At 41.4% G+C, this 27760-nt stretch overlaps 1 protein-coding gene across 2 annotated transcripts in view; it reads right to left on the bottom strand.

Annotated features, from left to right (window-relative positions):
• Nucleotides 1-706: 706 nt before the first annotated feature.
• SEC14L5 (SEC14 like lipid binding 5) overlaps nt 707-27760 on the bottom strand; it is a 40206-nt gene continuing 13152 nt past the window's right edge. For both annotated transcript variants that reach the window (XM_082199090.1, XM_082199089.1), the window contains 14 exons: nt 17856-18005; nt 17628-17759; nt 14175-14303; nt 13144-13360; nt 11981-12093; nt 10871-11060; nt 10300-10388; nt 9732-9802; nt 8914-9085; nt 7724-7858; nt 5938-6075; nt 5071-5316; nt 2758-2936; nt 707-2157 (listed from right to left, as the gene is read on the bottom strand). In XM_082199090.1, the coding sequence (XP_082055216.1) occupies nt 2052-2157; nt 2758-2936; nt 5071-5316; nt 5938-6075; nt 7724-7858; nt 8914-9085; nt 9732-9802; nt 10300-10388; nt 10871-11060; nt 11981-12093; nt 13144-13360; nt 14175-14303; nt 17628-17759; nt 17856-18005 (2067 nt within the window). In that variant the 3' untranslated portion in view covers nt 707-2051. The remainder of the gene's footprint in view (nt 2158-2757; nt 2937-5070; nt 5317-5937; nt 6076-7723; nt 7859-8913; nt 9086-9731; nt 9803-10299; nt 10389-10870; nt 11061-11980; nt 12094-13143; nt 13361-14174; nt 14304-17627; nt 17760-17855; nt 18006-27760) is intronic.

Raw genomic sequence — 27760 nt, forward strand, 5'->3', positions numbered from 1 at the left:
TATTATTTCAGCAAAGTTGGAATTTGCTTTAAGGAATATGCTTTAAGGATATTTACACCCAAAATATTAAGAAAAAGCAGCCTCAGAAGGCTATGACAGGAACCAGAAGAACACTAATGTTTATGCATGCAGTTACCGGTAACTCTTCCTCTCCACTGTCTGGTTTTTCAGCTCAAAATTGCCCCCTATCTACCTGTTCCCTGCCCCAAGCTGCTTTTCATTAAACCTCCTCTCAGGAGACTGCATGCAACATTCAGCCTTGCACTACGATAAAGCAACCGAAAGTGTTACTTACACATTACAGCTATTTCCTCAAAAGGATTGCTTGGAATTAGGCTTCTAAGGCAAGCTTGGGCAGCTAATTCCCTGCAGTCCCTCTGCACAGAGAACAGCAACACTGACGCACTTTGCTGTAGTGACTCGTCCTGCTTGCTTCCCTTTTCTCTCCCCAGCACTGCAGTGCACCTTTGAACAAACACACAGGCAAGCGAAGGCAGCTGGAATCTCAGCTGATTTGTCTTCTTACTTATCCCCTAATTACAGGAAGTAAAAATAAACCTTGCCAAGGAGAACTCGTGTTTCATGCATACTCAGAAGTATCTCAACATTCACCTCTCCTTTTCTTCCCTTTGTATGTAACTTCACAACAATCTTATTATCAATAAACCATGCCCACCCCACAGTGAAGTTTGTGCAGTCCCAGGTGTTATCGTTCCAGGGCATATAAATTTTACAAAATCAAGGTCCTTAATTATTCAGGGCCATATTACCAGAGCAGTTTTCCAGTTACAATGTAGGCCACAACCTTATCAAACTCAAAAGATTAAATGGAGACCTGTGCAGGTAATTCTGCATAATGCAGTCCTGTGCTCCAAAAATATCCAGTTATGAAACCATGTTTCAGTGAAACAGCCTTACAAAGCTGAATATGATCAGAATTCCTCCTTCTGGCCCCAAAAGATCAACACACCAAAAGGGAGGGGCATATTTCATAATACATACTTGAATTGTACCTATAAAATGATACAAATAAGTTATTAATTTAAGTCTTAATCTTGTTTGAATAAAGAGGAATTTTCATATATTCATGCACACACACACACGCGCGCGCGCACACACACTCTTAAAGTGCCCACCCCAACTTTAATTTGTGCCTGCTTTCAAAAATAAGAGCTTCTTCAACACTGTGGAGTTGTTTTGTGCCTGTGGAAATTAAATATTGCTTTGCTTAGCCCTTTGTAATGGAATTCACTTCCTACCCTGAGAGAGGGATGGGGCAGAGATCTACTCATTTATTGCTCATAGACCTGAGAAAAAATGGGGGTGGGGGGGAGTATCAGTGCTTACTCCTTTAAGAAAGAAGGCGTTTCTGTGCACTGCAGGAGAAACTTATGTACATTTTTGGGGTCTCTCAGGGATGCCAAAGCATGTTAAGCTAGCTAAAGCTAGGTATCTAACCTCAGATATGTTTCGTACTTGAAGTAACCTGGAAACCTTGTTTCCTCCCACCCACCCCCATCTATTTATGTACATATTAGCAGTTTGCATGTAATCCCTGCTACCGAGGCACCTTATGCATCTTGTTAAAACACAAATGGCACTGGCTGATGCCCCGGTGAAACTAAACTAGTTTTTGCTACACATAAGAGACAGCTCTACAGGTCCTAATAGGTAAGGCAACACCAGATAGCTCTACATTTACGTAGAGTTAAGTTGACTGGAAAGAGCCCTTTAAACCATAGGAATCACGTAAAATTCATGCAAAAGTGATATGCAGTCTAATGCACAGATTTGTTAATACACGGTCCAGGAAAATCAGTCTTCAAGGTTTAGAAGCTGCAAGTCTATTCCCGAAAAAGCAAGGGTTTCAAGCGGCTCCCTAGAAACATCTTTGTGTCCAAACTGCTGTTACTTGTGTTCCCCTAGAAGGCCATCCCTAGGCACTAGCATTCCGCCACAGGACTCTTTGGCTCGTTCTATGGAGGAGACCTGAGGAAAGCATCTCAGCGGAGCAGTTCATTGATCAGTGTTCAGCAAGTTCCTAGATGATGTTATCTAGAAATCAGAGAGCTGCTCTGCGATTGGTTGGAAGATGTTGTTGCTCCACTGAGCTGTGAAAATCCACTGTTGCAGGATTCCAGACTTGTCATGGACCCCCTGGAATAGAAAGAAAGAAAGATGAAAGTTAGTGGGTTGGGGAAGGGTCAACAACCAATTCACCTTCACTTCTTCCATGAAAACCCCAACAGGATTGGTAATCTCTCATTTGCTGCCAAAAATCTAATTCCACCTTGAAAGAAAACATTTTAAGTGGCAATCCTGATAAATCCTACGAAAGCAGAAACTGGTAGCAAGATTAATACCATCACCATTTTCCATGCTTACAGCTATCCAGATATGCTTAACTGGATCACCTGGAAGACACATACCAACAGTGGAAAGAGACTGATGGCAGAGCTCTGTTGTCCTGGAGAACTGAGTTCACATGGTGATGCACCAAAGCAGGGTTAAAAACTTTGGGAATGCCTTCACATTATTGGCACTTGTGAACTACAGGTGTGTTGCAAGCTTATTATCTTATTAATTGAGCAAAACATTATATTGGAGTAAAGGACAAAGAAGTAGATCAAAGAAAGCAGCAAGGCAGTTATTAGAACTCCTGCTGATAGCTTTCAAGAACCATACCAAGCACTGACTGATGCCCATCATCCCCACATATAACAAGTCATGTAATGGCTCCTCCTGCATCCCCCCTACCTGAATTCCTTGGATGCAAGCACCTCATAGTAATACATGATCTTGCACTTGTGGTTGGAGACCTGGAGTGTAGCCAAGACATCATCAACCCGAGAGAGGCTGGTCCCAGCACAGGGAGTTGGGCTATGCATTTTCCACTGGAGGATATAAAAGCCAGGCCAACGAGTCACATGAGAACCCTGAAAAGTGATAGACAGTGAGAAAACCAATCAGGTAAACATAAAGGATTTATGTTTGATTGGCTTTGTTTCAGAGCCATCTTGGCATCTTGAAACAAAGGCCAAAAACTGAAGTAAAACTGATGCATGCAGGCCAGGGGAAGTCAACAGGTAGAGTCGTTAACACTTTCCAACTAACTAGGTCTTTTTAGCTGAAACAGGGATTTGCAAAGTGTGATCCAAATGCACCTAATCTGAGGTTCCTTGCAAGTTTATCAGGGGCTCCTCAATGACAATCTTAGTAATGGTAGAGAAGCTTGCTGGGCCAATACCAATCTTTCCCTGCAGTGTGCAGTCAAAGAATAATATTGGGAAAGAAATGGGAGTGCCTGATCACCTCATCTGTCTCCTGCGAAATCCTGGGACAAGAAGCTACAGTTAGAACTGGATATGGAACAACTGATTGGTTCCAAATTGGGAAAGGAGTACGGCAAGGCTGTATATTGTCTCCCTGCTTATTTAACTTATATGCAGAATTCATCATGCGAAAGGCTGGGCTGGATGAATCCCAAGCCGGAATTAAGATTGCCGGAAGAAATATCAACAACCTCAGATATGCAGATGACACAACCTTGATGGCAGAAAGTGAAGAGGAATTAAAGAACCTTTTAATGAGGGTGAAAGAGGAGAGCGCAAAATATGGTCTGAAGCTCAACATCAAAAAAACGAAGATCATGGCCACTGGGCCCATCACCTCCTGGCAAATAGATGGGGAAGAAATGGAGGCAGTGAGAGATTTTACTTTCTTGGGCTCCATGATCAGTGCAGATGGTGACAGCAGTCACGAAATTAAAAGACGCCTGCTCCTTGGGAGAAAGGCGATGGCAAGCCTAGACAACATCTTAAAAAGCAGAGACATCACCTTGCCAACAAAGGTCCGTATAGTAAAAGCCATGGTTTTCCCAGTAGTGATGTATGGAAGTGAGAGCTGGACCATAAAGAAGGCTGATCGCCGAAGAATTGATGCTTTTGAATTATGGTGCTGGAGGAGACTCTTGAGAGTCCCATGGACTGCAAGAAGATCAAACCTCTCCATTCTGAAGGAAATCAGCCCTGAGTGCTCACTGGAAGGACAGATCGTGAAGCTGAGGCTCCAATACTTTGGCCACCTCATGAGAAGAGAGGACTCCCTGGAAAAGACCCTGATGTTGGGAAAGATGGAGGGCACAAGGAGAAGGGGACGACAGAGAATGAGATGGTTGGATGGTGTTCTTGAAGCCACTAGCATGAGTTTGATCAAACTGCGGGAGGCAGTGGAGGACAGAAGTGCCTGGCGTGCTCTGGTCCATGGGGTCACGAAGAGTCGGACACGACTAAACGACTAAACAACAACAACAAATGTACTGGAATGCACCTTCAGTTCATACAGGGCAATGGTGAAGCTTGACCAGGGCCGTCCCATGAATTGAGCATGTGACATAAACAAGTTCCAGAACCCCTACAAGATGCCAGGGTTCCATTGCAGATTTGCAGGGATTCCTTGGCAGATATTGATATGGGAAGATCTTAAAAGGAAGAAATTTTGAAACCCATTCCTCTGAGACATAGAACTTAATTCTATGCAATAGGTTTTCCTCCTGTGTTTAGTCAACAGTAATAACTAGGGCATTCTACTGGATAAAGTATACTGGGTTTTAATATGAGAAGCCTGGATTCATGTCCAGCCATTAACGTGTTAGAGGCAATTCACTACTATCTCTGGTTCAGTTTTCCATCTATAAAAGGTAAACAGCAGCAACAAAAATAAAATGCAGTGAGAGGGGGTACTTCACTGGACATTTAATATATTATAAAATATGTAACATCCCAGAACTAAGTGCCACAGGAAGCTTTTTTCACAGGACAGTTGGTGGATCAAATATGCTCATTAGCAGTTGATATCAAGAAGCTCCTCACCCATGTTGGAATTTCACAGAACAATGAAATGGCCTTATTTCAAAAACTGTTTTGAGTTTGTAAGCCACCCTGGGGATATTTAATGATGGGTACCTACATTAATGTAATTTTAAAAATGAAAAACGAAGTTCCCAAATATTTATGACAATCAAATCACAAAGGCTAAGCATGAGATCTTAGGCACGGAACCGCAACTGACCTGGATGCTCTCGCCTTCACGACACACCAACTGGGACTCCACACGGCTATAGTCCACCCCCAGGACCCAGCTCTTGCCTATTAGCTGTATATTATCCCCCGCAGTCAAAGCATTTGGCACTGTAGGCTCCTTGCGGCAAATCTCAGGTGCTCTCTTGGAATGGAAGAGGCTGAACACGACATCTCCTTTCAGAATGTCGAAGTCCCAGGTGATCACCGATTCACCTTCCAAGATTTCCACAACTATCTGGATTAGATAACAAACGACAGCATCCATCCTGTTCAATTCAGTGCTGGCATTGTCCCAAAAATCAATTAACTAGTGCAGCAACATCTGGCTCTAAGCAACACAGAAATGATTCTCCTTTTTGGGAGGAACTAGCAAACTCAATAAATATATTTTTTAAATTATTCCAATTTTCTCCTGACTGTGCAGAACCTAAGCACAAGATGCCAAGCCTCACACACTAGCTCTGTATTTGTGGACATGGGGTGCCCCAGTTCAGAATGTATATTAGTTGGGTAGTAGGGCTTATGCCAAAGCAGGGAAATCTTAAGACACAACCATCCACCAGCACTCCTACCAATACCAGACTGAGCACTTCTTACAGAGACTCAGAATAACTATGAGTAGGAAGAGTAGAGTTTTAATTCTTTGAAGAATGAGGTATTTGGAGCATATACATCAGGAATTTGAAGAAATGCTTCTAGACCCCAGGCAATGTTCCTTTCCTTTACAGCATCTCCAAAATTCCACCTAAACCTAACTGCCAAATCTAGAAGAGCACAGAGCATTCACCACATACACATACTTTTTGGTCTATTACTTTTAACCCTTCTATTGACCAGACTAACTTCCTCATCCTACCTCATGAGGAGCACCTTTGAATATATTTGCAGAGTGATAGATGGTTTCTGTCCAGAGGCGGATATGATCAGAGATTTCAGGCTCTTCATCTGTTTGATAGAGTGATTTGGGAACAAGGCCACCTTCAGGCACATTACACTGTGGGATGGGGGAGAGATGGAGAGTGAATTTCAAAATGCAGATCAACACTTTAAAACAATGCCAACTAACAGAATATCCCCTGCCATTTCATACAGCACAGCCTCACCTTCCTACTATTTAGCAAGTAAAGTGAGAGAACAGAAACAATCTCATTCCTCACCCTGCCCACTAAAGCACCTTTTAACTAGATGCAAACAAGAATAGATATAGCAACCAGGTGAATTCTGAAAGCACTTTCATTATTTCTATCTCACTCATTCATCCACATATACATATACATACTCTAGAGAATGTCCATTATTCGGACTCGCATGTCCTCAATCTTGCTGTCAATGAAGTAGAAGGCTGGCTGATAAAAAGGCTTTGCCAAATTAAGAAGGTAAGAGGGTCTACTGTAAATAGTAGGAAGCCTAGTCCAGCCTAGAAGCCAGACAGCAAAAAATCATGGAAGCATATTCTACATATTTAAGACAGACACTGCAGTCTGTCCGCTGCTCCTTCAAGATGGAACATAGGAGAAAATGAGGCAATGCAGTTTTGCAGTTTGCATGAATGTATGCAAATATTAATTTGCAAGGCTCATTTTGGGGATTACGGTTAAAGAGCAAAAAGGCAGATTCTGAAGAATAACAGGGAGCTTGGATCTTTGATTTGGTACAGTGTGTCTGTATGCTGCTAGATGAGCTAGAATGCACTGTGAATAAATGTGCTGCTCATTGAATTTTCTGCTTATTTATTAAAAATATGTACCTAAAATAGTATAGCATTTAAAAATAGCATATTTTTAAATTGTCTTTAAGTTTGAATTTTAAATTGCTACAACCTGCCCTGTGGCCTTAGGGAGAAAGGCGGGCAAGAAATCAAATCAAATAAATAAATAATCTCCAAGCAATTAACAAAACAATGCAACAACATTTAATAATACTTCTGTTGAAGAGGTCACTCACTCATTTCTAGTTGAATCTGTACTATGATAAACCATCCGGTCTGAATTTTTACAATAGTTTTGCCAATTGCCATAAAAAGTAGAAGTGTTATCTGAACTATGATAAATGATTCATAAGTCAAACCAAGCAGTTCTTTTTGCCAACAGCCTGAAGGGGAAAAAATAAATCACCAAAGCATCTTGAATTCTAGAAATAAATCACTAATTCTGCTCTAAACAGGGTGTCCCCTGAGGCAGCATAGAGATTACAAATTACAACATTGACAACTGAATGAATCTTTTGGCAAACGAAGGACACAGAGACAGTAATGTCTCTGCAGGCTACTGAAAATATTTTTGTTAAAATAAGTAATCTTTCCAACAGAAATATTTTGACTTTATCCAAAGGCCCACATACTGTCCTCCTGCACTGTGTAACAACCCAAGTAATACTGTACAGCAAGTATTAATAATAGCACAAGTGCAGACTGCCATGCCATATTTGTATACAGTTATTAAAGCTTCTTTAGCCTTCTCTCCAAAACTAAGAGTAAAGGTTATGCCCTGATGTTCATACAGAGCTCAGCACCAACAGGAGCTTGTATCTCAATTGCACACAGCACACTAATAGAACTAAACATTTTATAAGGATGTAATGTAAGATAAGCAAGATAAAGTCTCACCAAAGAATTTTGTAGTACACACATTCTCCAAACTTACCACACATTCTCCTCCAAGGAAGTCTGGAATCACATCTTTGTCAAGATAATCCACAAGCCCTCCAGGTCCCTGATAATTGTTGCCACTGTAAATGAGGAACTTCTGCCTAGTGTTCTCATTGATAAAGGGACTCACCTGAAATAGAATGTAAAAGCTATTCTTCTCAGGGCACATTAAAAAAAGAATGGTCAAGTCCCAGCAAAAAGCATTTTAAAAACTCAACCGCAAGCCAGTCCAAACAAGTCACTCTTGGTCTTTAGCAAGTCTATAACTGGAGGAATATTTTCTTGTGGTAGGGTGGACTTGAACTCTCTGTAAATGCTTGATATCTAGACCTAGTGATGTTAAAAAAGCACTCTCTGTTGAACTTAGAAACCATAAAATGAGATGAGTGAAGAGGCAGGCTTTAATGTTGGGGTTAAACCATGTAACCAGTCAAAGTTTCTCCTATAATTGAATAAAAGGGAAAAGTAAAGATACTGGAGGAAGATGTGCTCCACAGAATCAGAGAACTGTACAGTTGGAAAGGATCCTGGGGGTGCAATGCAGGAATCTCAACACACAGACCCTCATCCAATTTGAAACCATGCTGGTCCCTGATTAGTTTTGCAAATGTGCTGGCAGTTTTTTTTGTGCATCACCAGGAGGTATATTCAGCGTTTCTCTTCTAGGAAATAAAGGTGCTGGTACTCATCATGAAGTTGTTACAATAAGTGCCACATTTTTAACCAGTTCTTTACTTCTAGAAAAAAAGATGTCGGCACTGTGTACCCTTGAATACCCCCAGAAAAAAGCACTGGGTATTTTAGAGGAAGACTAGAAAGTTACATAAACAAATCAACAGGGCCAAAGTTAATCAGGGCAGACCTTGCATTTTTGAACCCAAGGACTATCCCAAACAAGATATGGCATTATTACCTGTAATACAGTAATACAGTAACTCTCAATGTAAAGGTGTTTTACAGTTTACAGTTATCTTCATTCTGGCACCAAAATATAAATTCTGCATTAAATAAGTTGCTACTACCTGGACAGGAACCTGAACCCAGAAAAGACATATCCTTGTCTGTCAAAACAGAACTCATAGGTTTGCCATTTTCATTCCTTGGTGGGACCCAACAGACTAGTAATATCTTCTCATTACGGCCAGAGCCAAGAGTAGGCAGCATCTCCCCAGCACCATCACTCACCAGAGTCCATAGAACAGGGAACACTCTGGGTGCTCGCACAATCAGAAGCCTTCCCAAGGTCTCTGGGTAGTTTTCTTCAACCACTTCAATAATCCTAAGGAGCGCTTTTACTCCAGGGCGCCAGAGGTGGCGCATGTTAAGCCCTTCAAGGTCAACGAGACAGGTCCAAGATCTGAAAGAGGTGAAATCCACAAAGCTGTTTCTCAAGCTACGCATTTGGCATTCAAAACCAGAAGCAACGAATACAGTCTTCCTGTATGAGGCTTAACGGTGTTTTCACAAGTGCTGCACAGAACAGTGCATCTGTAAATGGCACTCCCACAAATTTGTAAAGTGTGAAAAAAGCTACCGTACATGGTAAAGGACCCCTGGACAGCTGAGCCAGTGTTTGTCCGGGTCATGTGGCCAGCAGGACTGAACCACTTCTAGCACAATGGGACACCGTGACGGAAACCAGAGTGCACAGAAATGCCGTTTACCTTCCCGCCGCAGCGGTACCTATTTATCTACTTGCATTGGCATGCTTTTGAACTGCTAGGTTGGCAGGAGCTGGGGCAGAGCAACGGGAGCTCACCCCATTGCGGGGATTCGAACTGCCAATCTTCCGATTGGCAAGCCCAAGAGGCTCAGTGGCTTAGACCACAGCACCATAGAAGTGACAGGTTCCAGATTAAAATGCATCCCTAGCACTAGCTGTGAAAAGAATTCTGCTCTGAGGACAAGGCATCAACATGCTTTTAAAAAATGTTCTCTTATTGCCAAGGTTTACATGAAGCAAAAGAAGAAAGGGGTAATTGCATAACTGGGTGGATACTAACGTGATTGGGCGGCCAAATAGATTGGTGTTTTCCTCACACCTCCTTTGTCCTTCCTCGTTAATTGACAGTACCTGAAAGGAGAGCAAAGGAATGACTTCAGTTACTAAGGAACATTCTCATACCGTCTCTAAATTTTAGGCTTGGAAGTTATGACAAAATTTTACTTAGAACACAGCAAGACCAATTAAGACCCTGTTGTAATATTTCAGGTTATAAATGATAAAATCTCCCCATTGCGTATTGTTGGCATCACTCTGTCTTCAGAGACAATGGAGTGCCCCTGGGGGTGATGTCAAACCAAAGGGACCTTCCCAGGGCACAAGCCTGGGCACTTTGTATGAAAATCCTGGAGTGCCCAGACAACAAGGCATTCCGCTGATGTGGTCCAAAAGAAAACAGAGCAGGCTTTTCCTTCTCCAAACCTGGGCTACGTTCCCAGATTGATAAGCCCCATCTGCCCCTCACTTCCCTCATGCAGAAACGACCTTCTTGAGTACTGGACCTACTGAAACCTGAAGCTTTTCTAGAGAAACCATGCATAGATAATACAAAGGAAGCATCTCCTTACATGACGAAGGAGTGACTCCTCTCCCAGTGCTTTCACAAGACCTTTGGTGTCCATCTGACCAAGGCGAAGTATGTAAAGTGGCCTTCCATCTTTAAAGACAAAAAATAAACAAAGCAGCTGAATGAATATGTTTTTGCACTGTTTGTGTCCTACTGTACTTAACTGGGAATATTAAAAAATTAAAGGAATGATTGCCCAAGTATGTTCCCATCCAATTTCTTTTTGGAACACAGAGGACATCTCAGGCTGCTTCGCTACATTTGCCAACTTGTGAAATGTGAAATTTATCAACTCTGAAAATGCACGCAGGGAGGTAAACATATAACAGCAATAGGTAAGAAGTTTAGAGATGCAACACGGAAGAACAGGGGATGGATTCTACTAAACTTTACTGATTATATCTGACCATTCCTGTGTTACAATAAGACTTCTTGGTTTCTTCCTTGCACACTTTCAGAAATTAAGCACTGAAGTACTCAGAGGTGTCCTTAAGTGACACGTGGCCTCAGTCAACCCACATAACATAGTACACCCCAGGGCACAGTACGCTGGCTTAAAGTGAGCTTCCTACCTTTGTCATGGTAATGCCAACCACCAGTATAGTATTCTTCCAGAAGAGAAGGTGGTCTCCATGTTTGCAGGATGTAGTCTACTTGGTACTGCTTGCGCCAGGTCAGTGACTGGCACAGCATCTCTCGAGCCTTGTCAATGTTGAAGTCACGAGCCCTCAAAAAACGGAGGATATGTTCATCTTTGGGTATCTGAGCAAAAAAAGAAGAAGGCAAGGCTCATCCTATTGTCAAAGGCATGACCCTTTACAGAATTCCTGCAGAATAAGAACAGCTCATATGTCAAATTTTGAAAACACAAACTACCATGCTCATTAACAATCTAGAATATAGTGGTACCTCCGTTTATGAACTTAATTCATTCCGGAGGTCCATTCTTAACCGAAAACCGTTCTTAACCTGAGACGCCGCACCGCTGGCATGTGACTTCCGCTCGCATCCTGGAGCAAAGTTCGCTACCCAGAACACCTACTTCCGGGTTAGCGGAGCTCATAACCCAAAGCGTTCGTAAGAAAGATGGTATGTAACCCGAGGTTCCACTGTACAACTAAGTTTAGGCCCAAGTTATCTGTTTCTTCTGTTCTGTCTAGCGATTGCTGCATTTTAAATCAGGCTGCACCAACACAGGTGGACAACTTGCAAAAGAGCTGCTGTAGGAGAGATGTGTGGAGACCCTAGAAAGAACTGTGAGTAGAGGGGTTTTATATTTGCCACAATTTAGACCCCCGGGGAAACTTACCCAACTTAAGCTGCTGTAGTGGGGTGCTGGGTGTGTGGAGAGTAGCTGAATGAGACACAGCTGTGGGCAGCCTGATTGGGCTCCATCAACCTTGGTGTCTGCCCATAATGGTTTAATTGTGTGTTTCTGTAACATTTATCATTGTTTTCAGTGTTCACTGCTCAGAGATATTTATATATATTAAGTGATATAGAAATGGTCTAAACAAAAACCTTGAACAATTTCAGCAATGTGTAAAATAGAGGAAAGGCAGGGTCCCTTAAATATAAAAATATGCAGTAGGTACAAGGATACTAGTTCTATAATAAAGTAATTAAGACCACCTGATTGCTAAGTCGGCTTAATATTTACTTTCACCAAACAAACAGCTTACCTTGCCTTTGTGTGTTTCTTGCAACCACTGACGGAGTCTGATCAGGCAGCTTTCCTGCATGGGAGTCAATTGTCCTAGGTACCTTTCTATGTAATCAGCATCTAGTTTGTCAGCTGAGGAGCAGGAAGAAAACAGTCCCATAAGGAAGCAAGTCAATAAGACCAGTAACATATTTCTTCCAATTATTATTGCTTCCAACAGCAACACAGCAAAACAGCTTCTGTCTTATACAAAAAATGGTGGAATATAGTTGCAATAAAATAAAATTTTAAAGAAATCAAAATAACAATAAATGCAAAATACCTAGATGAACTGGAGTGGAATATCACCCCTTAGCATGTACCTTTATTACAAAGCAGCTATAGGCATTATTTTTACAAGGGGGGAAATGATATTCCATCAGTGCTCACAAAAGGGACTACAGCAGGACAAAACACAAACCCTTTGCTATGTGGGCACTCTCTGGATATAATAGTGCAAGGTACTGGAACAAGAGACAAGTAGAAACATTTGGAGTAGTAAGGCAGATATGCACCAACAGGCATGCACAGCCAACCACTAGCAAAGGGGACTCTGTAACAGGAGGAGAATATCCTGGGATTGGAGCTGTGATGGGAGCAAATGGGAACAAGAGGGAGTGAAGGAGGGAAAGGATTTTCTGGATCGGCTCCATATAATGTTTTTGTTCCTGAACTCAGTAGTCCAGAGTAGACCTGATGAAATGCCTTAGGATAAGCAGCTGCCAGACTGCAGGAATGCCATAGTCAAAATTAGGCTCTCCCAAATTATCCAGAACATAAAGATATCTAGTTACAGGTAGGTAGCTGTGTTGGTCTGCCGTAGTCAAAACAAAATTTAAAAAATCCTTCCCGTAGCACCTTAGAGACCAACTAAGTATGTTACTGGTATGAGCTTTCGTGTGCATACCTGAAGAAGTTTGCATGCACACGAAAGCTCATACCAATAACAAACTTAGTTGGTCTCTAAGGTGCTACTGGAAGGATTTTTTTTAATTATTAAGATATCTAGAGACAGGATTGCAAACTATTGGTCAGGCATGAAAAAAGAAAGGAGGGTAAGCTGTGGCAGGTTTCAAGCTGAAAAATGCTGAAAGCATCCTAGTGAGATAGCAAGGAACTGCTAACTGGCTTACAAGCACATACCATCGGGCGTTGATGCCTCCACAGAGGAGCAGGTGCTGCCTCGCTGTTCTTTGTCACTTCCGTGTGGGGGGGCTGCTGCTGGTACAGTGCCACACTCACATCCTGATGAAGGCCTCTTAGCTGTTTTCCCTCTGACTGCTGGAGGAGTCCATCGGGGGATAAAAGTGATCCCCTGGGAAATCAGTTCCTTTAGATAATGCTCTATCACTTCTTTGCCCTGAAAATTAAATGATTTATTAGAGTTATATTCTCAGTCCATATGGCCTATACAGATTTGTCAATGAAGGATATTTACATGCAAAAGAAAATGTATGCAATGTTTGCCTAGTTAGTGGATGGAGTTCTAGGTGTGAATCTAGGTTCAAATCCAGTTTTATCTGTGAACATTATCCCAGCCGTACCCTCTCAGGCCAACGCCAACACACCCACAATCCACACACTTGCAGCATTGCCTATATTCCCTTTAACAAAATTAATCTGGCAAGTCCAAGTGTTCTATCATTTGGAGACATCTATACAGCAAACACACAAACACATTTGGATGTATAAACATTATCTCATATTCTCTATATTTAATATGTTACAATATGAGAAAGGATACCCTGGAATAAACAAAGTAAACCAGGAATAGAAAGATGGTTAATTCTTTTAAAAATATTTGCATTCCCATTTAGGAGAACACAAAGAGCTAGTGTCTTAAACCTGATAGATCCATCCCAGAAAAGGCAGAGCCTAGGAAGGACGTAAGGTCTCATTTGGGCACCACAACTTATCAAAACACGTGGTGACCTTGGGGCTGTGCAAGGTCCAACTGCTTGAGTCCAATCCAATCTGCTCTCCTGACTTGTGGGCTGATTTAAACCTGCTTTCTTTTTGATGGCCCAGCCGACAACATTCTCTAGTTCTGCTGGCTTGCAGGCAGAGCAGGTCAAGACAATAAAGTGCTTGGAGTTATGCTTGGGCAGTATCTTACAGCAAGTTTTGTCTAAAGTAATTCATTTATTCTATTTATTCAACCAATCACAGCTCACCCGCTTGATGTTGGCTGTGTACTGTTTCATTGCAATTTTCTCCACTGTGTTTTCGAAGCCAAAGAATGACTTGATGTCAAGAGATGCAGATTGTTCAAAGCATGTCCAGTCTTCATTCTCAGGGTGAACCTAACCTCAGACACAGATATGTCACAGTTAGAATAAGTGCAGCATACTCTAGAAAGGCTGTTCATGATAAAGGCAGTGAAACCAGTTCTCAAATGTACTTCCTTTTTGTCTGTTCTCCTTCTAAGAAGACTGAACATTTCTTTTGGTGTAATTGTCAAAAAGGAATAAAGTGTGCAGTTGGCAGCTGAAATGATGACTCACCTTTAAAACTGGTTTATATGGACATCTATTGCCTAGTGTTCCTACCTGTTGGAAACAGGGTTAGCGTGGCATTTGAACTGCTTTGCCTCAAGTCACAAAGTTTTCCTGACACTTCAGGGAGTTTGTAGTTTCTGTTCCAGTCACTGTAGCAGTAGATAGGCAATCCACCCAGTCAGAATGGGTGGAAAATTCTCAGCAAAATAAATTGACTGAGGAAAATATAGAATTAAAGCCAAGCTGAGAATGAACTCATAAAGCTCAGGCTCCATAAAAGTATTCCTCTTTCCCTCTCCCACCCATCAGAAACAACAATTGGTATGCAAATTATAGTGATATTCCATGAAGTCACCCTCTTTCAGAACTCAAGTCAGGTCAAGAACTAGATGTGATGGTGGGAAACCCATGTGCTGAACAGCTGTAAAGTAGGGGAGAGAACACAATCTCCAAGTAAAAAGCTGTGGGCAGGAGGGGTTGCTGAACCCTTCTGATGGTTCCTTCATACCATTTTTCTTCAAGCTTGAAGATCTGAAATATGCCAGCTAGTAGAAAAATAGTGTGGAGGGGGAAGTGACAGTTGGAAGGATTCAGCACCACACCACCCACCATTTTCCCACTTGAAATCACCTGCCTAGCTTTTCAGAATTTGGGTAGTGACCTATATTTGAAAACAAAGGTCTGCTTCCTTCATGTCTCATTCCATCCTCAGGCAGCACCTGAGATAAAGCCAAAGAGACAGCAGAATAGAAGTGCCACTGTATTTTTAAGCAGCTGCACACAACACATTTGTTCTTAGCTGTAGAGAAATAGACTGAAATTTAAGAGACCTGTAGGTTTTAGTCACAAAAGGTCACCCAAAGCAGCAGAAGTTCCAAGTCTCTCAGCTTTCAAGAAGCTGTTGTCTTGAATACATGCCAACAAAGCAGATAAGTAAGGTAACACAATCTGAGCTTTTGTTTATCAAACACAAAAGGGTATTTAATTGCTTTCCGAGATAGACTAAGCTGCTCTTAAATGTCACTGGTAGAACCAAGCCATAAACCTCTGCTGCACCAAATATAGGCTTACATGGCAGATGACACACTATTGTTATAACAGCTACCTGGCTACATAGTGGTGGGGTTGCAGCAAATATCACTAACAAAAAAATAAGTGGGAGACATAAGGAAGAAAGAACATGAGGCAGGGAATCTAGGAACTACCGTACGTTCACTTAGGGTACAGTTGTTCCTTCTGGTTTCTGCTGCTCTAATTATGAGAGTTTTGAAGTGCACAGCTATACAGTATTAAGACAATCGATAGTATAGACCAGAACAGCCCTGTACCAAATTCAGCTCCCCCTACCTTACAATCCCTGGGACCAAGATAACAGCAGGCATTTTGCTAATCTAATGTTAGATATTGCAGCTTGGTAACATGTGTGTCAGGCTGGTCAGTTAAGCATTGGCAGAACACAAATGTATGTTCAACTCAAGTGAAAACCACAAACACAGACAGCCTTATAACTGTCCTAGTAGCCCTCTGCTTATCAACACAACACCGTATTTCATGCATACTGGTCGCCACCGCATAATAGTTGCATCTCCCCTTTTCTGGACCCCCGAAATGGTCCCAGAGTATTCCCCACATAATAGTCACAGGGTAACTTATGTGGCTCCACTAGGCTTCAGGCCCCTTCATTTCCTCCTCCAGCTACTGCCACCCCTGCTCCCCTTGTACCTCGCCATCTCGGCCATGAGCTCCTAGTGGGAGCGTAGTGGGAGAGAATGTTTCTCCCCATCCGCCTGCTGCTTTTTTATTGTTGTTTCAATGGGAACCAATGTAGGGGATGGCCAGGCCATGTGCACTGAGGGGAGACGTGGCGGGAGGCGGCAGGCCTGGCTGCTGGCACCACTCGTTTGCTGTTCCCATGGCATTCCTTACCAGAACTTCCTGTCCAAATTTGAATGGCTATTCCGCTCTTGCAATGCAAAATATAGAGCAGTTTCGTTCACCATAGAGATTCTGATAAATGAGCGACACCACTGCATGTCAGTAGTCTGGACAAGAGAACATACGCACAAGGGAGGCTTCATTTTTACAGAAAGGTACACTAGTGTCTTTCTGTTTTCTCTCCCCATAACAACAGTTACTTTGTCTCTGGTTCACGCTCACTCTTCCCGTGCCGCTGGCCCAGCTCCTTGAATCCACCTGCTGTAGTCCCTACTTTTCCACCCTCACATAATGGTTGCACTTTCGTATTTCCCCGCATAATAGTCACAAGCTCCTTTTTGGAAAGGAAAAATCGTAACCAAAAATGCAACCATTACATGATGAAATACAGTAGCTCTGGAACTAGATGATTTTTCAGCATCTGTACAGTACTGATATTTGGATCTTAGCTAAAGAGAACCAAGAAAAAAAGAAAAAATAACAACACAATCCCATCTGAAATGTATGCCTCACCATTCAGCAGCCAACTACTATCCCCAGAGCACTTTCCCTTTTTTCAGTTTAGGACACCTCCAAAAGCAGCAAGCAGAGATAACTTATCTTCTTTGCCAGTATAAGTATAAGGGTTACAACCCTTCAAACAAACATAAAAGTAAAGGTAAAGGTACCCCTGCCTGCACGGGCCAGTCTTGCCAGACTCTAGGGTTGTGCGCTCATCTCACTGTATAGGCCGGGAGCCAGCGCTGTCCGCAGACACTTCTGGGTCACGTGGCCAGCGTGACAAGCTGCATCTGGCGAGCCAGCACAGCACACGGAACGCCGTTTATCTTCCCACTGGTAAGCGGTCCCTATTTATCTACTTGCACCCTGGGGTGCTTTCTAACTGCTAGGTTGGCAGGCGCTGGGACCGAATGGCGGGAGCGCACCCCGCCGCGGGGATTCGAACCGCCGACCATGCGATCGGCAAGTCCTAGGCGCTGAGGTTTTACCCACAGTGCCACCCGCGTCCCTCAAACAAACATACAGAGATGCAAATCCAAACTAGTAAAATCTGCATTGTTACAGCCTACTGTACAAGCCTGAGAATGTTATTCCTAGTAACAATAAGACAGAAAGCACTACTAGAGCCACCAAGATTCAAACCCACTCAATGCACTTTGAAGAGAAGGGAAATCTGATAGACAGAATGCTTACTGAATAGTTACATGTCTCCAGGACAATGACACGGTTGGCAAAAGTCTCATTATGAGCTTCAATCACAAGAGTTCGCTCCTTCCAGTTGACTGTGTTTTTTTGTATGAAAAAGACATACTCTACTCCAGCAATCTGAAAAAGAGAAATAAAATTTGTATGTAAGGACTACAATGAGCACAGCCCAGGCAGCCTTAAGAGTACATTTCTATGAGGAATCTTAGCTCTCACCTTCTTCAGTAACCGAGGTGCATCTACATTCAATTTACAGCTGCGTTCAATTATGTGGATGGCTCCATCATCACTCTTGGATTCACTAAGGATCTCACTGCCCAGGAAAACAGGGATCTCTGGGCAAGTGGGGAAGCGCTTTTCATAAGCCTGAAACACACACACACACAGAGAGAGAGAGAGAGAGAGAGAGAGAGAGAGAATATGTTAATGCTGTAAAGGCCATTCTTCTGTTCTTGGAATCTTCTTGTTCTTTATCACAGGACACTGCAGCACACATCACTGTAATGAATGAAAATGGATGGTGTTAGAAAGTGTTGTTTTTTTAAAAAAAGGTGGATGAATGCTTGTGAACCTGAACAGTAACACACACATGGAATCTGCTGTGCCTTTGCTCACTGAATGCCTGTGCAGCTGTGTGTGATTATTAAATATTAAAATAATATTGAATAAAATGATTATGATGTGATTTGGGCTGAGGTGAAACCATGGTAGAGGTCAGTGGAAGTGTTATATCATGGGTGTTAGACTTCAGAGTGGTGTAACAGGGTGTTAGACTAGGACCTGGGACACTAGGGTTCAGCATGCCCAGTGGTCAGGGGTGATAGAAACTGGAGTCCAACAATATCTTAATGGCCACAGGTACCACATTCTTCATCTACTTTGACTGGCAGCAGCTCTCCAGGGCCGCAGACAGAGGAAGTTTCCCACTACTTGCTACCTGGCCCTTCTTTCTTTTCCTGGTGGTACCAAAGATTGAAGCCAAGACCCTCTGAATGCAGAGGATGTGACCTACCATTGAGCTGTACCCACTGCCCAAACACAATATGAAAAGTCAGGACAGAAAAACCCTGGATAGCTATTAAAAATAGTAAAAAGATAAAATAATGTTACATGCCATGCCCAATCTCTGCTGAGTAGTAGTTAAGATTTCAGGGGGTTCCAGGCACTCGCTCAGGGTTGTGTTTCCATTGGAAAATCAAGGCACAGAGAAGTCTGTAGTGTCTTAGAAATATGGTTTATTCATACATATCTACAGCTGAAGCCTTCAATGGAGAGAGAGAGAGAGCAAAACATTACACCCCAAAAGTGTCCTTTGTTGCTCCTTTTATAGCTTCTGCAAGCTTGGGTCCAAAGCAGCAGCCTGTTATGGCCCCTGGTTTCTCAGTGCAGCCTCTCCTAGCCAGTGCGCATGGATTTCTCCCTAATTTCCAGAACACCTTGCCAAAAACCTCTGTGTAAGAGGACAACTTGTTTTCCTGTAACATGACACCCATGCTGCCCTGGCAACCTCCCATAAGGTCTTTTGTCTTGTGGATGGCTTTTGCAAACCACAGAGCCTAGGGCTTGCCAATTAGAAGGTCGGCGGTTCGAATCCCTGTGACGGAGTGAGCTCCCGTCACTCAGTCCCTGCTCCTGCCAAGCTAGCAGTTCGAAAGCACATCAAAGTGCAAGTAGATAAATAGGTACTGCTCCGGCAGGAAGGTAAATGGCCTTTCCATGCGCTGCTCTGGTTTGCCAGAAGCAGCTTAGTCATGCTGGCCACATGACCTGGAAGCTGTCTGCGGACAAACGCCGGCACCCTCAGCCAGTAAAGCGAGATGAGCGCCGCAATCCCAGAGTCGTCTGCGACTGGACTTAATGGTCAGGGGTCCCTTTACCTTTTACCTTTTTAATGGCAGGGCCATTATCTCCATCTGCCCCTCTATCTGGCAGAAAAACAAACTCATAACAAGAACTTTTGAAGACTGTTTAATTACTTTTTATTTATATAAAGGATGTATTTAGTAAAAAAAAAATATGCATTTCTTTCCTCCTCATTTTTTAGATCGACTTTGAGATTCAAGTAGCAAGGGATTATTCCCCATTGTTTGACTCCCCTGTTGCCCCCAAGTTCCTATCCCATCCTTTGGGGGGTATCGTTTTGTTCTTATTATTATTATGTATTTTGTATTTTTATGCTGTGTACTTCCCTGAGATCTACGAAGGAAGGTTGGTATACAAATTTAATAAATCATCACCGTCATTTTCTAGCTAAAACACAAAGCCCTTGTGTTATGTAAGATGCCCTGCCCCCAACTGGCTCTTGGAAATCAATACAGACTATGGGAACCACACAACTACTGTTATTGTTTTTTGAGCAGTTGTTGTTAAGACTGGCTCATATGAAAATCAGTTGCTATGTGGCAGAAGCTGACCAATAGATATGTCACAGTAGTAAAGGATCTATAGTGAAGGTCTCCAGAGATAATGCTATGCAGAGCTACTATTTTGGGCAGAATCCCAAAAACAAAGAACAATGGAACATTTTAAGAAATACACAATAGTCTGTTTCAGGCCAATCGGGGGCTCTGGCAAGCGTGGAATGGCTTATACTGAAAAACTCAATTATGCTAGATTTTAGAACACGTCTTTGGACTTCTATATCCAAGACATTTAACAATCAAGATATTTTGCAGCACAGTCGGTGATCACAACTCAGGCAAGCAGTGAACAGCTGATGTTATTTTTAACATGGTTCACCTTTAACATGACAACTTTGCTAAGGATTAAATTACATTTGATGATGCACAAGTTACCATGACCTCTCAACTTTGTGTGGTGCAAAATTCCTGCATGGATCAAATAAGTGGATAATACTGTAGGTAAGGTCTATATAGGTTTATTACTCAGGATTTGCTAGGGGAAATGATGATAATAATAATAATAATAATACATTTAGGGATGAAAATCTTCAAAAGATAGAGGAAAGTTGTTTCAGCTGGAGCTTGAGAAGGAAATGGCATTATGAATAAATGCAAACCCTTTCTTTAAAATAAGATGTATTCCTAGAAAAGATTCTAAAAAGATATACATTAACCCAGCAATTCTCTCAATATATGTGATTTTAAAACAAGATTTGGAGTCGTGCTGAAATTGTGGAGCGGAGCAAAGAGAACCAACTGTATTCTGTTGAATGGTTTCTTTAAATGTAAAGGTTCATCATTGTTCCACTCCATGTGTATGTCTTTAAGGGGCCGGAGCAAGGGCCAGAGCAAGATAACGAGACCCAGCTTTACAGCTGTGAAACATAGCAGGTGCTGCTGAGTTGTATTTGATTAAGGCGTGTCAGCATTTGGGTAGAGTATATAAGGAGCAGCACCTAGCTCTCCCATTACCCTGGGGGATGGGTTGGTGGTTGGGTCTGGTTTGTTGATGTATTTAGTGTAAATGGAGTTTTTGTTTTTCTTATTAAAACCTTTAAGTACTTTTTGAGTCCTTTCTTTTTAATGCATGATCTCCCCAGCAAGCTCTCTGCAGCGCTACCATACTGCAAAAAGCCAACATCTTTTGGCTGATTTTAGATGTCAGTAAAGGCTAACGGAGTCAATGTGCATCTGCATAATTTTCACAAAGTAAGCAGCCCTACATGTGAGACTTCTATGGATCCTAACAAAAATTCAGAAGTGTATTTTTTGATCAGAAAAGTGACTGCAATGACAAAAAAGCAATTATTTTGTTTGGTAAAAACTGAAACACAAATGAACAAAGGAGGACATTAGCTTCTTATTAGCTCTTGCATCCTGCCACTATGTCAAGGAGCTTAAGAGTGGCAGTTAAGCCTTACAGCCATCCTGTGAAAGGTGGCCATTTGCCCAAAGTCATCTAATGAAATTTGCAGCCAAGCAGGGATTTGAACCGGAGCATTCCAAACCTGCAGCCAATGCACCACTTTCTTTTAGCCAGCATTTAAGTGTCTAGGCCTAGTCTTCCCCAACCTGGTGCCCTCCAGGTGCTTTGGACTTCAAGTTCCATCTTCCCTGACCTTTTGACCATACTAACTGGGGCCAACAGGAATTGCAATCCTAAACATCTAGAAGGCAGCAGGTGGAGGGATATAAGCACCAATTCTACCATCAGAGGACTACTACACAAGCTATTGTTTCATCTTATCATGGTCTATTTTTGCATGCCAGGTAGGACAAGGAGGGAACAAAGCACAGAGGCAGTATCAAGGGCAACGAACTAGGCAAAGCTTGTTGGCAAGCCAAGGAAAAGAACAAGTTCAGCCAATGAGGACAGCTGGCTGAGAACAGCAATGTATGTGTCACTCTGTGATTGACAAGACAGTTTCCACTTGCCAGGGACTGCAGTGAAATTTCATTAACTGGAATATGTAATCAAAACCAAGCCCTCGGTCAGAGTTTTATAGTTACCTGATTTGCATCTATTCAAAAGGCCATGGCTAGGTTATTTAATCACATGGGGTCCAAGGACTGAGTTTTGTATGTCTGAAATAGGAGACTACTTCAAAGATTCAGTGTTCTACATTGTTGATGTTGTAGTTGTTGCTGTTGTTGATAAAGTCACTTTCTTCAAAAATGTGATCCAAACCAACTTACAAAAATAGTGTAAATAAAGAACTGTTAAAATGAAGGCATTCAAGCCTTAGCTGGCTAGGTCATATCATGGCTATATAAATACCAATTCTATGAAAATTCTCTTTCCTATTTCAGGTTTTTCCAATATACATTTCTCCTGTTATGCTTAAAAATGGCAAATTAAATTAATTTCTTTTATTCCTTTTATTTTATTCGTTTTTAGGAAAAAGAACCAGACTCAGTCAATAAATATTTTTTTAGGCACAGGAACAAAGGAGGGCTAGGAATACCCAATCTCGAACAATACTATGCAGCTTTCTAAATTAAATCATTGGCACGCTCATTAAAGGCAAAGTGGATATTTCATGGATACAAACAGAAAGCACCCACACAAGACTATTGGTACATGCTCTGCCCTTCCTGTGGTTGTCTCACAGAACAAGAAAAGGTGGGAAAGCCATTCTTAAAAGTAACATTGATGGTGTGGTGGAATTGGAACTCAGTTTTGGCTCCTAGGCTTTCAGCGTGGATGCCTCTGTTAGATCACTCCTCATTAAAACATGCAGATAAATATAAGCAACGCCTAGATTTTGAAACAAATGGTTTCTATAGAATTAGAGATAAGTTTGTAAGAGCTAAAGCAATCGCAAAATAGGAGCTGGTGGCAAAGACAAAAGGCATAAAATTGTCATGGCTGCAACTGTATCAATGGTGCACTTTTGTAAAGTATCTGGAATGCATGGGTGAGGGCTTCGGACCCTTGGCACTTTTTGATTCGCTATGTAGCAGATCTAGCCATGACACAAAACATCTTCCTCCCAGAATCTCAGCACTATAAAACACCTGGCTGCAAATGTTTAACTGGGCAACACTGTTAGTACACAAATTCAACACAGACACAAGTATACATGTATAGTCGCTATCAGGTTCCTTATAGCTGCCTTGTTGAAGCTGTGACCTAGCCTGAACCTGCTTTGTGCAATACCATATTATCACAACACATGGAGATTTAGCTGTAGGCCTAACAAGGAGGAAAAAGTTGTGACTAAATGCGTATTTCAGGATGAAGCACAATGCTCAAATGAATACTGTACAACGGAAGAGCTACACAATAGGAATGCTGCTATGGGGACTGTTCCTTCAAGTTATTCAAGGAAAAGTTTCTAAGCAAACAGACCTCAGCTATAGCCGTAAGTCAGTACAAAATGCTTGGTTTTAATTTTAGCAGATGGTAGAAAAGAATTGTGTGTTCTGCAAATTATGCCAGCTAGGGCATGCAGATGGAATGGGCATGTGCCTATCCAGAGTCCCATATATCAGCATTTTGCTCTCAGCATAAGTAGGAACTTCCCATATCTGTATATGAGGATCAACCTGACTATAAATGAAGCTGTCTGATCAACAGTCCTGATGCCAATCACAAATGTGAAGTCTCCCCCCCCCCCCGCCCGACTGCAGGATAATGAGAGGAGCAGCAAAGAAACTGGACAAAGCCTGGCACCTGTTCCGCAATACCCACTGTGACAGAGTGCACTGTCACAACATCTCTATTTTATGGGCAGGATGAAGTAGTTTCCTATGCATTCTACTTGTGGAAAAGTTATCGCCAAGTCTATTTACTCATTTCAACTATATAACAAATAGTAATGATTAACAGCCCAGATTAAAGTAAAGATAGGATCAGAGTGGCTGCTGGTTTTCCTTACTATTCTATGAAGAAGAAGAAACGTGGACATTAGAAGTAAAAATTCAAACATATGTTTTCGCACACAGAGTAGCAAAAGAGAAATTGCAAATGTTCAACGCAAAAAAGAGTTAATAATAATAATAATAATAATAATAAATAATAATAATACATTTATACCCTGCCCATCTGGCTCTGTTTCTTCCCCAGCCACTCTGGGCGGCTTCCAGCAAAATATTAAAATACAATAATTAATCAAATATTAAAAGCTTCCCTAAACAGGGCTGCCTTCAGATGTCTTCTAAAAGTCAGATAGTTGTTTATTTCTTTGACATCTGGTGGGAGGGCATTCCACAGGGCGGGCGCCACTACCGAGAAGGCCCTCTGCCTGGTGCCCTGTAATATCGCTTCTCACAGTGAGGGAACTGCTAGAAGGCCCTTGGCGCTGGACCTCAGTGCTTGCTCAGAAACACTTTTCCTAGTCTTCTTTTTGGTCAGTCTTATGGCTACTTCCTAGTTATTTTTTCTTCAGGGAAATGCATTTTAAAGTTAGTCCTGTAAGAAAAATCATAAACTGGCAAGCAGTTACAAACCAATGATGAGTCAGACACAATGTATGAGAGTCTGGAAATGGATACATAGCCTATCTATGTATCTGCCACAACACCACCGCACACATTCCACGACAGTACAGCTGCCAGGCCACATACGAAGGGGTCAATGAATACTGTAAGCTAGCCCCATATTGTGTCTGAATCTACAATTACAAAATACATCCCTAAGCAACAGGACATTCACAAACTACACAAAGTCATGTTCCATTGCAGATGTATTTCCTATGTGGCTGGAGGGCCTATGGTGCATCTCATGTGCAGAGCCATCCAAGGATATGGTAGGCCACTGGGGACAAGTCTGCCATTTTGACATTCGGATACAGACAGAGCTCTGTCAAACCACTTTAGCTGCTCTCCACAAACCTCTGAAATCATCAGCTCAAGTCTCCTAACTGCTTCAAAGGAAATTCAGTCGCTAAGGAACTACTCTTTGCTGCAGGGAGAATCCTCTAATGAATGCAAAGCTCGAGGGAGTAAAAGTCTGTCACATTATGCATATCCGAGTTAAGATTCTGATTTGAGAAACTTTAAATAAAAATTAAAATATTAGGGCCTCCCGGGTCTATATTTTAGGAAGTGGCTGTTTCAAGGAACTAGATTATGTTTGACCTAGATACAGTGACAACTTCTCATAGGATGGATCAGTACAATGTCAGTACCTGATGTTGAGATAAGTATGGGGAAACTAATCCAGTAAATTCATTAAACTCAACCCCATGGAAAGCACAAAGTATTTGCAAATAATCACAGTGGGTCTGCATATCACCCCTTTAAGCACAGTGTCTTCAGAAAGACTATCAAACCACATGTAGTGTAGCAGTGACTACAGCATCTCTGTTACTTACGGAGTGTGTACTGTTGAAAAACATGATATTGTTTTGTTTTTTATATGATTTATTATGCTTACGCACCAACAAGATACATAAAAAGAAAATATTTATGTCATTTGTTACAAATTACACCGTTAACCAAAAAGAATAAATTTGTTTAATTGACAATAAATCTTCTTAAAATACATTGACTTCCCGTCTTCTCCATACTTCATTTCTAGTTTACTAACTTTTTGCAAAAATCTATCTATTCATTTTACAATAAAACATTATTTATCCTGTATCCTTATTTCTTACTTAGTACAACTACAGAGGTTATTCAAAAGCAGCAACCGAATTCAGACTTAAGATATGTTCTTAAGATATGTTTTAAGAGGTTCTCATTTTACAATAAATACTTGTTTTGACATATCCTTCATTCTTTCAGTTAATTTGACTAACTCTGCATAGTCAACTAGTTTCTGTAATCATTCTGACCTCGAAGGGGTTTTGTCACTTTTCCAATTACTCGCAATTAAAATTCTCGTGACAATGGTGGCATATAGAAAGATATCTTTCACATTCTGAGGAATATTGGGTCCTATAATTCCCAGTAAGAACGCCTCTGGGTTTTTTTTGTGTGAATGAGGCCCCTAACATTTTTTAAAGTTCTAAATAGCCATCATCCCCAAAAGGCTTGATTTTATTACATAGCCACCACATATGGAACATTGTACCAGTACAACGAAAAACATGATATTGTTGCTTGATTTTGGGGTTGTATAATTTAATTATAAAGTAGTGCTACTGGTTTTAATTTAATTTCATTACATTCGTTTAACATGTGTAAGTCACGTTTGAGTTCATTTTTACAATGAAAGACAACTAAAATAATGAACCCAATTAAGTACAGTACTATCCTGAATGCCCTATTCCAGTCCTCTGGAGGAAAATATTCATTAAAAGAAACACGCTTCCTATAAATCAAAGTCTCGTCTCATCTCTGAGCAAAAGCATCTATACAATACCCACAAGATTATCATACTGTTCCTTCAAATCTTTCTCCAAGAGATGCATTTCACACATTAGCAGATTTTGAATCATCAGATTGAGAAGTTGCAACACTTGGCACACAGATGGTGAAAACTGCGGCGAAGACTGTTAATACTAACAGAAACACTAAGGTGAACCTCAGAACAGCAGTCTACAAGAGTGTGTTGACTGAACCCAGAGGTCCAGCACTCAAAGAGTTCATTCTTTATAAGGATCTTTTTTATTTATTTAATGAGGAATACCTCATTAAAATTGTTTAAAGTAAAAGCTTCCAGAAGGTAGAGATAATATGATCAACCAACACTTTGGCAAAATATTCCCAAAGATACAAAAGATGATCCTGCTCTTCGGCAGCACCCCAACTTTTTTGTAGTCATCCTCACAAGTTAACATTTTCTACAGTCACTTCCTAAAGCAAAATCTCCACTCAAAGTTTCTGTCTACCCGTCTGCACATTCCTCAAGTGCATTTATTGTATTCTTCATAAGAACAGGCTTTAACGATCCATCTGTTTATTCTGGCGAAGAACTGGTGAATTCCAAACCAAAACAACATAGAGATCCAGGGCTCCACTTGCCTAGAAGCCAAGCCCTTTGATATTGTTCCTTTGATATTCTTATGCTCTTTGATATTGGCCCTTTGATATTGTTAGGCTCAGAATCACATTATTGCTATTACAAAAATGTTCCTGGGCTAAATCCTAGCACTAAAAACAAAAGCTAGTGCTAGGTGTTGCCTTAAGTTAAATCATTTAAGCAACATATTTATGCTTAACTGTATAATGTAATCAAATTTCATTTTGGCAGTTACACTTTCTTGTAAGTAGCAATCTTTTTGCAACCTAGGCATCGTGGACAGACTGCACCATGTTTTTCTAGAAGCTCTTGAGTACACACATGTGATTTAAGATATAGCTGAGGATTCAAAACATTCAGGATTCAGTTTTGTTTTTACCAGAGCAAAATTCATTTAGCGTGTTAGTTTCACTTTCTATAAAGCCAAGGGGTTACAACAGTACATAAGACTGCCTAAGACATTTTGTCAAGTAGAGAAAAATTCTGAAATAAAAAATGCAACAAAAAGAAATGCATCAATATTTGGTCTTTAGAAGATATATGCTACCAAACTTACAACAGATTTGTCTAGCTGCAACCCTCCTGTATTAACAGCCAATTTACTGACAACCACCTGACATCAACCATCTGTGTCTAATGGAGCTGAAGTACACATAGGTGCTTGTTCTGTTTACCAGTGCCTTTGTGTTGAATACTGCAAAACACTCTACAGAAGGAAGTCAGGGAACTGTCACTTGAGATACCAAATGTACTTGGAAACTTTCAGTGCAATGACAACTGCTTTTGTCATCCACAACTCCACATGTTAA

This window comes from Podarcis vaucheri (assembly GCF_965113315.1).
Source record: "Podarcis vaucheri genome assembly, chromosome: 14".
NCBI classification, from domain to species: Eukaryota; Metazoa; Chordata; class Lepidosauria; order Squamata; family Lacertidae; genus Podarcis; species Podarcis vaucheri.